This window comes from Mastigoproctus giganteus, chromosome 1 (genome assembly GCF_048544385.1).
Source record: "Mastigoproctus giganteus isolate SK-2022 chromosome 1, ASM4854438v1, whole genome shotgun sequence".
Classification (NCBI taxonomy): Eukaryota; Metazoa; Arthropoda; class Arachnida; order Uropygi; family Thelyphonidae; genus Mastigoproctus; species Mastigoproctus giganteus.
In genome coordinates this window covers 110,665,816-110,678,660 of record NC_143575.1, presented here as the reverse complement: position 1 = coordinate 110,678,660, position 12,845 = coordinate 110,665,816, and the positions used below count along the sequence as shown (strand labels likewise).

General features: G+C 37.3%; 1 protein-coding gene across 4 annotated transcripts in view; it reads left to right on the top strand.

The window, feature by feature from the left end:
* The window catches only part of LOC150091098 (mediator of RNA polymerase II transcription subunit 12-like protein), an 825,386-nt gene that overhangs the window by 566,497 nt on the left and 246,044 nt on the right, over positions 1–12,845 (top strand). For all 4 annotated transcript variants that reach the window (XM_090374287.1, XM_090374270.1, XM_090374279.1 and 1 more), the window contains one exon: positions 5,291–5,472. In XM_090374287.1, the coding sequence (XP_090230413.1) occupies positions 5,291–5,472 (182 nt within the window). The remainder of the gene's footprint in view (positions 1–5,290; positions 5,473–12,845) is intronic.

The window sequence follows — 12,845 nt, the reverse complement described above, 5'->3', positions numbered from 1 at the left end:
GTCAGCCTTTGATCCTCCTTTGTGAATTGGGATTACATTTGCACATTTCCAGTCTATGGATACCTCCCCTGAGTCCAAGGAAGCTCTCATAATTATGGCTAAGGGTTTGCTTACTTCCTTTGCTGCCTCCTTTAATATAACTGGATAGATCCCATCCACCCCGGGTGCCTTTCTTGTGTTTATCTTCAACAGTTTCTCCTCCACTTTACTCTCAGTGATTTCAAGATTCTGTAGCTTACTGCTAGAGTTGAATACACATCTGGCATTCCCCTCGCTGAATAACTCCTCATGTGTGAATGTCGATGCAAAATATTCATTTAGTTTGTTAGCTACCTGAGCAGGGTCATCGACAGTTGACCCATCAATATCAAGTGGACCAATCTGATTCATCCCCTTCCTTCTAGAGTTTACATAAGTAAAGAATGCTTCGCTATTTTTCTTTGCATCCCTTGCCAAGGATTTCTCGTAATCTGCCATCGCCTGCCTAACATCCTTTGTAACTTGATTGCATATCAACTTGTATCTATCATAGGCTTCTGTGTCATGTGTTAATTTGTAAGTATCCCATGCATTTTTCTTCTCTGCCATATGCCTCATTAGTTCATCTGACATCCATTTTGGCCTGAACCTTGAACAATATTTCTTAGTTGGTATGTAAAGCCTAGTAGCTTCCAAGATTAATTCTTTGAATGCTTCCCATTTTGAATTTGCTGTTGGTAACATCATCAGTTGGTCCCACTGTATAGAATTTAAATACTGTCTCAGTCCATCGTAGTCGCCTTTACGGAAGCAATAACCCTTCCCTTTACCCCTAATGGTAGTTACCTCTTTGAGTAAATCCCACTTCAGCACACTGTGATCACTGCCACCTAGTGGTTCATTTATCTGCAGATTCTTAATGCATGAAGAATCACTGCTGATAATCAAATCAAGAGTATTACTCCCTCTAATTGCCTCCCGAACATGCTGATGTAGAAAACAATCATCCAATAAATCCACAAAAGCCCTGCTAGTGTGTGAGTGACCAGCCCCCAAATTGCAGTCAATATCTGGGAGATTAAAATCTCCCATTATAAGACTCTCTGATTTACTTGCCCACTCTATTTCCCTGTACAGTTTCTTATTATACTCATCAGAGTCATTAGGTCTATAGCACACTCCTACTCTCAATTTTGATCTCCCAATGCTTATGTCACACCAAACTGACTCAACACTGCACTGTCCAGTGATGTCGACTGGCTTCACTTCCTTGGATTTTATGTGTTTCTTAACTAATAGCATAACCCCACCACCCTTCTTATCCTGTCTATCCTGTCTGTAGACGTACTCCCCAAATTCCAGTTCTGCATCCCTTATATCTGTGTGACCCCACGTCTCTGATATCCCAAGTCTTGCCTTTGATGGAGCAATACCTCAAATTCATCAAATTTATTTACTAAACTCCTAGCATTGGTGTACACGCAAGTATACCTGCACCTGTCTCTATTCTTAGCTACCCTAACACAACCCATGTGTTTACTTGTACCGCAATGGCTCCCAGCAGTCTCTGAAATATCATGCATCTTGTTTTTCAGGCTTCTGCTCATTCTAATAGAAGCAGTGCAAGAATCTCTTTCACCTCTGCCAGTGGCTACTGTCAATCTATTGGTCTTTGTCTCCCCCCAAGCTAGCAGTTTTCCGACCCACCTAACACTGCCTCGATAGCATCAGCAAATATTCTTGCACCCTTTCTATTTAAGTGTATCCCATCCCTGTAGAAGCAATCTCTCCTGTTAACAAGTACAGTTCAGGCTGAAAAAAATTCTACCCCTTGAGCCTTGCACAATCTTTCCAGGGCCGAATTGATAGACAAGGGTCTCATCATATACTCCCTTCTATAGTCACCTTTATGAAAGGAAAAGCCTTTCCCTTTAGCCTTGATGGTAATTACATCTCTAAGTAATTCCCACATCACTACATTGTGATCACTGTCACCCAGTGGTTCCTTTATCTGCAAATTCTTAAAGCATGAATAATCACCGCTGATATCAGGTCAAGAGTATTACTCCCTCTGGTTGCCTCTCAAACATGTTGCTGTAGAAAACCGTCATTCAGTAAATCCCAAAAGTCTTGTTAGTGTGCGAGTGACCAACTCAAATTCCAGTAAATATCTGGAAAGTAAAATCCCCCATTATAAGAAATTTTGAATTACTGGCCCCCTATATTTCTCTGCACAATTGCTCATTATACTCATCAGATTCATTAGGACTATAACACACACCGACTCTCATTTTTCCTTTCCCAATGCTTATGTCACACTTAATAGACTCAACATTGCATTGTCCACCAACATTAATTGGATGCACTTCCTTAGATTTTATGTGTTTCTTAACTAACAGCATAACTCCTCCTCCCTTCCTGTTCTGTCTATCCTTTTTGTACACATTGTACTCCCCAAATTCTAATTCTGCACTGCTTATATCTGTATGACACCACGTCTCTGATATCCCAACAGTATCTGCCTTTGATGTTTTGATTAGCGCTTCAAGCTCATCATATTTATTAACTATACTCCTAGCATTGGTGTAAATGCAAGTATACATGCACCTTTTCCTAATCTTAGTTACCCTAACACAGGCCATGTATTTACTTGTTCCACTCTGACTCCCAGCAGTCCTGGAAATCTCCATAACCTTGTTTTCCAGGCTGCTGCTCATTCTAATAGAAGCAGTGCAAGAATCACTTTTGCCTCTGCCTGCAGCCACTGTTAACCTTTTAGTCTGTGTGTCACCCCCCAAGCTAGCAGTTTTCCGATCCACCTAACACTGCCTCGATAGCATCAGCAAATATTCTTGCACCCTTTCTATTTAAGTGTACCCCATCCCTATAGAAGCAGTCTCTCCTGTCAACAAGATTAGACAGTTACACTCAGCTCATGCTAGTGTGAACAACCATGTCTGTAAAATTTATACAGATGGTTCCAAAACTGACAAAATGGTTGGTGCTGCTGCTGCAGTTTTTCCTTCATGTACAATTTCAGCTACACTACCACTAGTTTGCAACGTATTCATAGCTGAATTTTATGCCATTAAGTTAGCGCTTAGTAAGGTTATTGAGCTTTCCATCTCACCTGTCATAATTTACACTGACTTCCTTAGTGCTGTCTCTGCCACAAGGAAGAATTTCTCTTATTCTCATCCTATATTGAAACAGATTCATGATTCATTCCCCGCTATTCTGCTGCAACGTGTCCAATCAACCAGTCAGTTTTTGCTGGATCCCTGGCCACTCTGGCATTCCGGGAAATGAAAGTGCTGACTTTGCTGCCAGACATCCTCAACCCGCTCTCCCACTACAGCTTCAGGTTCTTTTCACTGACTATAAGTCTGCCATATGCAAAAGTGCTACGATAAATGGTCACAGATCTGGAAAAGTAACACCAAGAATAAACTTTACCAGATAAAGCAAGAACCAAAGCTGTGGCTTTCTGGCTTCCGATGAAACAGAAAAGAGGAGGTGGTACTGGCAAGGCTCAGAATTGGACACACTCATCACGCTCATCTCTATCTGTTATTGGGAGAAAACGCTCCTCAATGTGCATCATGTCAGAGACAACTTACAGTCCATCATTTCCTGGTTGATTGTTCCTTATGTTCAACCATCCGATCAAACACTTTTCAATCACTTCCCACGCTGAACCTCTAACATAATTTTTCTCACTTAGGAAATTAAGCAAATATAGAAGAACTTTTATGGTATCTGAAATATATTTGCCTATACAGGAATATATAAATTAACATCTATATCAATATAATACAAATAGGTAAAATATGAGCTGACACAATTTGGCCTCAGTAGCCCTTGTGTCGTTAAGTCCAGTGCCACCAACAATATGCTCTTCACCTCAAATGCCTGTGTGACTGACATTTATTAGGATTATGAAGTTTAACCTCAACATTAATCTGCTTGAAACTGACTTCTTGCATTGAAGTTGGTGTAGAGGCTTTTACTTGTAAAAATGGATAGTGATATTGCTTCGGGTCAGATTACAGTTTCAGCTCAATAATCTTTTATCAGAATTAAAACTTCATGATCAAATGCTCACACAAATTTATGAATTGCTATAGGAAGTGTGTGTGAGTCAACAGTAGATCATAACATGATTTCATATTGGTCTCAAAGGTTTCATCAAGGTCAGACCATTGTTACAAGCAATGCTCAGGTACACTGAGAACATATTCAGACAACACATCAGCAGTTCATTATTACTACCATTTTTGGAGGTAGATAGACATATTACCTGTGAAGGAATTGCCATTAAATCTGGAATAGCAAAATCTGTTCACCGAATTTTAACTGAGGTGTTACGAAAACGAAAAGGTTGCCATCCAATGTGTCCCACGTTTTCTGTCAATTGACCAGTGAGCGAAGTCTAAAGTAATTGCAGTGTATTTACTTGCATGTTACTGACAAGGTGTAGATTCTTTAAAACCGATTGTTACCATTGATGAAACATGGACACATGACTCAACCTGAAGTCAGTTGACTCAGTAGAAGCACAATCTTCACACACCTCTGAATGTTGCTGAAAACAAAGTTGAAAGAAATGGTCATCATGGCCTAAGATTATGAGGGCATTATTTATTGCTGCTGATTATATCCACATGCGAGGTCAATAACTGAAGACTACTATGCAACGTTTCTTTGTCAGAAATTGCACCCGGAAATTCACCAGAAGCAGCCACAGATGTTGGAAACTGATGTGTTTGTACTCCCTAACAACAGACTTCTTATCCTGTAGTCTGTACAGCTTGTTCTCACTGATTACAAGTGGGAAGCAGTATTCACCCCTCCTCATATAGCTCTGATATGAACCTTGTGATCACTATCTGTTCCCTAACATGAAGTAACTGTTGTGTGGACAAAGATTTCTGTCTTTAGAATCACTGCAGGCAGCCATGACCCAATGCATCAGGCAGCCTAGCTTCAGCAGACTATTAAGTGCCATTCAAAAATTACCCAAACTTTGGGAAGCAGTCATCTGACCTGGAAGAGGCTCATTGAAAATTTTTAATATAAATTGTTATAAAATAAATTCATTTTAAATTATACACTTTGGTGCATGATTTGGGATAACCCTTGTGCACTTATTTAATCATAAATATATTTACCTTGTGTGTGTGTGTGTGTGTGTGTGTGTGTGTGTGTGTGTGTGTGTGTGTGTGTGTGTGTGTGTGTGTGTGTGTGTGTGTGTGTGTGTGTGTGTGTGTGTGTTTACTTATGCATTTTGTTAATGTATGTATCTGTTTAGGATAAACATCCACCAGAAGATATGAAAACTAAACAGACTATGCAAGAAGCTCTTCAGTTAAGATTAAGTCTTGTTGGTGGGATGTTTGATATGATTCAACGTAGCAATCCTATGACTATGGACTGGGCTGTCTTGCTTGTTCAGCTGATCAGCTATGGAGTTGTTGATCCGCAGATAAATTAGTAAGTGCTTACTGTTAGATATTATTGTTTGTTTGAAATTGTTTAGATTTTAAATACTGTATTAGTAAATGATTTATGCTGTTATATGACAATCACTTTAGTTTGATATCAACAGTATTTATACCTTGAATTCTGCTTATGTCTTGAAACCGTTTTTGCAGCATTAAAAATATTTTAATATTTTGGAGGAGTTAATTTAATAAAAGATTTTTAACCCAAAAAAGTCCATTGAGAAAATTGATTTGCATTCTTAATTTGCAGCATATTTGAAAAAGTCTATGTAAAGAAGACACAATTAAAAAAAGGCTTGTTTATTGAATATTTGATGTGATTCGCATATAGAGCTCTGATTATGTACTCATCTCTGTTACTAGTTTATCTTTGCTATTGAGTTAGTATTAGTATTGATATTAATATTAGCCATGTGGTGCAAGGAAGCCCTAGGCTTTTGCTGCATCAGCCAAAAATAAAATAAACTACTCATTTGACTCCCTCCTCACATAGGTATCTATCCAGCTAACCCTACTTCTGGAATCTTATCTTCCTCAGCCATTGTCGATCCACTGCAGGATGAAGGCCTCCTCAACATGTTTCCAGCAAATGCAGCCTTGTGCTTTCTGTTGCCATTATATACCAGCAAATTTCACAATTTTATCAATCCACCTCATCTTTGGTCTTATTCTTGACTGTTTAGAGTCCATTATCCATTCTAAAATTAATTTGGTCCATCTATTGTTGGTTCTTCTTAATATGTGACCTCCCCATTCCATTTTTAAGTGCTTTGTTCTTTCAGTGATGTCTCAGACCTTGGTTCATTGCCGAATCAATGCACACGTAGGGACTCACATCTGATGAGTATGGGCTTGCCACATCCAGGGTCCTGAGCTGGATCATCATTCTTCTTTTTCTTGGTGATTCCCTTCTACTTCTGACTTTCGTTCTCTCTCTCTCTCTCTCTCTCTCTCTCACACACACACAGGGTAATTCAGATTTTTTTTTTTTTTTTTTTTTTGGCTGGTGGAGCATAACCCTCAGGCTTCCTTGCACCATATGGCTGATGATAATAATGTTTTTTGGTCTCTTTTGATTTGTTCAAAATTTGGTGACCCCCTGAGTCTTTGTAAAGATTTTGTATTCAGTGTCCATGTTTCACAACCATATGTTATGACACTTTGAGTGATTTGCTACACTTTGATCAAGTTTGTCTTGAAGACTATATAAACTTTCCAAATGCTGGTCATCCCAATTTTACACACTGTTCATTTTCCATCATGATGTTTCGATCTGTTGAAATTTCAAGGTAAACATAACTGTTTCCATAGGCTGTGAGTTTCTTTGGTCTAGCAAATTTTAAAAATAACTCATGGTTTCTTGATATCCATCTTCAAACTGAACTTCTTGCTTTTGTGCTACAGTTGTTTGATATTTTGCTGAAATTCTTCCAGATCATTGGCAAAGAGAATGATATCACTTGGTAAATTCTATTTATGGTAAATGGTAAAAAATGGTAATTCCATTTATTGATTTATCCTTCATTATCCTAATTTAGCTTGCAAAAAATTTCTTCAAAACAGGCAGAAAATAGTTTTGGAGAGATTGTTTCTCCTTGTTGGATGCCTTTTTCTATGTTGATCCAAACTTTATCATTGTTCACCTGAATTGACTGGGTAGTCAACTTTTCATATATTGGTTGGAAAATATTGACATAAGGCATTAAGACATTATTATTGCTTGTTTTGTGACTGAGTTGAATGCTTTTCATAGTCAATGAAGCTATACATAATGGGAGGTTGTATTCATTGTGCCACTCTATAACTTGCTGTAAGGATTTGATGTGATCCATTATACTGAAGCCACTTCTGAAACCTGCTTGTTCTTTGGGTAGGGCTGCATCAAGTATTGTGTCTATTCTTCTTGAGAGTATCTTTGTGAAAACCTTGTAGACAACTGGCAATAGGCTTATTAGTCAGTAGTATCTGCCTTGTCACCTTTTTTTGTGCAGTAGGATGGCTTTTGCATTTTTCCATGCTACAGGTACTTTAAGTATAAGGCATTTGTGAAATATTCTGGCTAAAGCTTTATATACCAGCTAGCCTCCAGCTTTCAATATTTGAACAGTGGCTTTATCGGTTCCTGCTGCTTTTTAGGGTCCGTAGTCTAAACCCTTATAATGTCACTTGGTTATCCATCTGTCTGTCCGTCCATCCGTCTGTCACAGCATTGTATCTCTGGAACCACTCAACCTATTGACTTGAAATTTTGCATGGGTTTGTACATCATGTGGGCCAATATAATGCCATATTGATCGTTGTTGACAAAATTTTGTCTGTGAAATGGGTTGACAACCCATAGCTTATTATACACAACTGGAAAGAGCTCAACGAATAGGTTTAAAATATTTTTGAAATTAAAAATGACAGTGCCGGACAGAAAACTGTTAGTAATTTTCATGTTCCCCCTCTATTTCCATCTCTAATGGAGCTAAAAATTTAAAAATCAATTAGCTGTGCATTATTTGATAGCACACTTCCTTGTAGTAAGTAACTCTCCTTTTGGTGACAGAAAGATTGCTAAATAGGTAGTTAATAATTCCATAAAGGTCATTTATAAATTTTGCAATGAGAAGTATTTTTTAACAATTTTCAAAACTGGAGTTGTCCCGGCAAGGAGGTACCCAGAGAGCCAGTGTTTAGGCGGAAGTGGTGGGGAGGTGCCTGCGTGGAGTCTTGCACAGCCCTCACCTGCCAGTCTCTTCTCCCCCCAAGACTTTAATTGCTTTTCCAGGAAGAAGTTGGAGTCCTTCTCCCACGCTTGTCATTCTCAAATAGACAACGTTTTCGTTAGTTCCTCAGTTTTAGGCCAAGCTGGGGTACTAGAAACTTTTTTCATTTACCGTAAAGCTCTATATTTGGGATACTACACTAACGACCATTCGTGACTACGAACTCTTCATCCTGAGTGCTCGGCACTCAGTATTTGACTGCTTTATTCATTTATTTTATAGCATCTTCTACTCCTTCTACTGAAATTTCTGATACAGCTTCTGCATCTCATATTAGATCCAGTTGTTGTCCTTTATTCTTATAAAGATTTGAATAAAACTCTTCCACTCATTTTAGCATTTATATTTTTGGGTTTTTGTTGTATCACAATCCTCAAGCTTCAAAGCAAACATTTAGCTCTTGTGAGTAAATATTTTTTAAATTTTGCTTTCTTTAGCCCTTGATTTTCTTCTAGTGTTCTGCTGATGAGATCAATATTAAACTTGTGTATTTCTTTTTATGTACTTTCTTGTGGTCTTGCACATTTCAACCTGTTCTGCCTTGTTTCATCTGTTACCACTATGCTTTATTTCTCATCACTTTTTCATCATAATGCCATCATGGCAGTTGTTTCTTTTGATATTCTGATTGGTTTTTGTTGTTGTTTTACAGTAGGTGAAAGGGCATAGGCAGCATCTGCAATGGTGTCAATGTCCATGTCATTATCGGTTGAAACATCTGTGTCCAGAAGGTATTGCAGTACATGAAAATTATTGGACAGTTCTAATTCAAATTTTTATGATTATTCAATAGCTGTTTAGTGTCATTCTTCTTCACTTTAGTTGATGACCAATTTCTTTTGTTCTTTCTTGCAATCAATTTTGATTTTTGTTCTCAGTAACTGATGGTCATTTTGAACATTAAAATGGTTCAAGACTGAGCAGTCAGTGAATATCATTTTATTGTTTGTCAGTATGAAGTAAATTTCACTAGCATTTTCAAGATGGCTCTTCCATGCCCAGTTTTCTTGAAGGTTCATGATGAACAAATTTTGTTCCTCCACAAATTCAATTAGTTGATGCTTCTGTCATCCCTTTTCCAGTTCCACATGGGCTGACAAATCTTTCCCCATTTTGGATCTTACCAATTCTCACATTGAAATCTCCCATTGCAATTTTATTGTGTTAGCCATCCTGCTTGTAAAGGTGCAATACATCTTCATAAAATTCTCCAACTTCATCATTGCTATGGCTACTTGTAGGAGCATAAGCTTGAATAATTTGAAGAGAATAGTGACCATTTAGCTTAATAGCAGAGAAGCAATTTTTTCAATATGGCTTTGTACTTTTATGGTTGAATTTGTTAGTCTTTTGTTGAACAGCAGTCCAATTACAGCGCACCATTCATTATTTGTTCCTTTGTAATACAGTCAGTGTTCCTCTTTTAGTTTGACCGAATCTTCACCATTTCTTTGAATCTCATATAAGCTGATAATGTCCCAATTGATGTTTTTCACCTCTTGCAAAACTGACAAACAAAACAATGATAGTTCCATACACTGATTTTAGTCTAATTGTTATTACAGCATGAGAAGACAAAGATATGGAGAAATCAATCCAACTATAAACTACAGGAAATTAAACCTAATTCACAAATTAGGACTGTACCATCAGAAAAAGTTGCAGAGAAGAAGTAATTCTTGCCACACTGTGAATTGGCTCCACACATCTTATGCATTATCATCTATTAGCTAAGGAAAATCCTCCTCTATGTGTTCAAATCCAAGTTCATCTTTCAGTAAGACACATTTTTTTTGGTATTCCCTCCATTCAGAAATTCCAGGTTTATTTGCTTCCAGAGTTTACGCAATAATCAGAATCCACTTACCCTTTAACAGATATTAGGTAACTCTGCAAATCTAGACAAACAGTTTAATTTCATTTGGCAAGTTTGATTTGATAAATGAATCTAATTTACATTAAAAACCCTGGAAAGACACATTTTGGTCTTTAATGCCCTTGTATCTTAGTCAGCACAGACTTGCACCTAGGAGTTTAAGATACCCTAGGTGCAAGTCTGTGCTCATAGACCAAATGTTAAGTGTTCCAATGTCTAAATTCCAGTGGCAGCCGGATATCTCTGCCATTGAGCTGGTATCCCCACTGCCATAGGTAGTAGCTCACAGGCCTCCAGGGAATAAGAGCTGTTTATTTTGTTGGGAAGCCATGTTGAGGGGAAAGACCATTATCTGCCATGCTGCTCCAGTGGATTGACAGATTTTGGATCAATTTAGTCTAGTGTTTTAGCTTTGATCTGCCCATCATGGGTGACCCTTCTAGGAGTATATGCACCCAATGGCATAGTTCTCACACCCCCTCCCGCTATGATAAGGCATCGAACCATGGGAATCATATACAGCCTCTCCCCGACTTACATAAGGGTTGCGTTCCGCAGAACTCTATATAAGTCGGAATTTCCCTAAATGCTTATGCAGCACTCGCAAATTTGATTGAAGCAAAAAAAGAAACGATCGATGAACATGTAAATAGAATTATTTATTAATTTTTTTTTTTTCATGCGCAGGAAAAATTACAAAAATTTCAATATTATAAAATTACAAAAAGAGAAAGGAGACAGGCATAACGTCAGCAAGTTTTACCTTTCGAGCGGTGCCAGGTGGGCAGAAGCAGCAGTGCGTAGCACATGCTTCTTGATTAGACCACGGTTCGAGCCCATGACTACCAAATACAGAGGATGCTGAAAGGTCAGGAAATGACCACCGAATATCCCTGGAGCAGTATGGCTTTAGTTGCTAATACTCCTAAAAACCAAATAACAACAACAACCTTTCGAGCATCGCTGCCAAAATTAACTCTCCAGCTGATAAACATGCCGCTGCAAAAGTTGAGGGCTGTACATCACAAAATTTCTCTGCAGATGGCACTGGAGACTTCACTGCATACTTTAAAGTTTTGGAAACCATTGTGATGCTTGAACCTATTAAACCACCCATTGCTCACCATGAACTTGGTTTGGGGTTTGCCATACTTATCCTTAATATCTTCATAAATACTTCTTGCTTTTGCTTGAATGGCCATTGGACTCAGGGGCACTTACTTCTGAATCTGATTTTCCATCCATATTATTAATAGCTTTTCCATCTTTGATGAAACAGCGTTCACCTGTACACTGTTGATCTTAAATGCATTGATCCTTTAACATGTTCTTTTATACATGCACTGTCTTTTAAAATAGTATTCACTGTTGAAGCAGCGAGACCTAATTTCGTGCAATAGATGACAAACTTTGTCCTGCCTCATACTTCTTAATTAATCATCTTCATTTCTAAATCAATTTTGTTTCGTTTCCTAGTACTTCCAGCACTTGCACTTTCAGTTGGTCCCTTTCCCTTCACCATTGTAATAATAAATAGGAATGAAGAGAATTTATTTATGTTTTTTATATGATTAAAGATTTCAGTGAAGGGGAACTCGTTTCACAATAATACTATAACGTAAAAAATCACAGAATTCCAGTTATCGGTATTATTGTAAATGCAATAAGATCAGGTTTACTACTTGTTTATAATAGATTGCGCTAACAGAAAAGCCCAATAAACCGGAAAGTGCAAATTGTGTTTATTTTATGGTAGTTACTTTAAGAAATGTGTTTTAGAAAAATATGAAGGCATTCAAAATTGATTCTTATAATGGAACATATGATAATGATGAAAGTGTAGTGCAATTTCCATTATAAAAATGACCTTTTAGAGAGATAAATAGCTTAGTTATATAGCAAAAAGTTCAACCTGTGAGGTCTTGGAACGAATTACCAAAAAAAAAACAATGTATTACTGGGCTCGCATTATGATATTTTCACAATACCTCCATTTATTCCTACAGAATGCAAAATATGTTTCCACGATTTTTTAAAGTTTGCACCAGCCGGAAAAAACTTACGTAAAGTTGAATTTCCGTAAGTCAAGTATTACGTAAGCCAGGGAGTCATTGTATAATAAAAATTACATTCTCATTAATTTTACTTTCACCTCAATTTACTTTATTTTACTCTCACCTCAGTATTCAGAGCTTTATACACCTCAATTTAGCTGTCCTCTCTACGTGCCTAGCTTCTGGGATCTGTCATCCAAATATTTGAAGTCTTTCCTCATATGGACTCCCTTTTGCTGATCTCACTGGGAGTATTGCTTGACTTTGGACTCTTAAAACGTACTCTTCTTCTTTGTCTTTGCCTTTTCCCACGTTATATGGGGTCGGCACTCTTAAAACATACTATATTGCTTTTTTTTTTTTTTTTTCTTCATAAAGTTTTACTTGGCTCTTTTTAATTTTTTTTGTTACTGAGCATTGTTTGAATTTTTTCTTTTACTTTTCTTTTTGCATTTTGTCAGTTTCAGAAGTCCACTGACTTCATTTGAAAAAAAATTATAATTTGTTGAAAAACATATTTTGAAAATATTTCAATATGTTTATGAGAAATGTTCAAAAGAGTTGCTTATAAAATTATTTTATTGAATTTAGTTGTGACATTTGTATACATAGATATCCTTTTTTTTTTTTTGCTGGAATATTCATATGTCATTTCATTTTC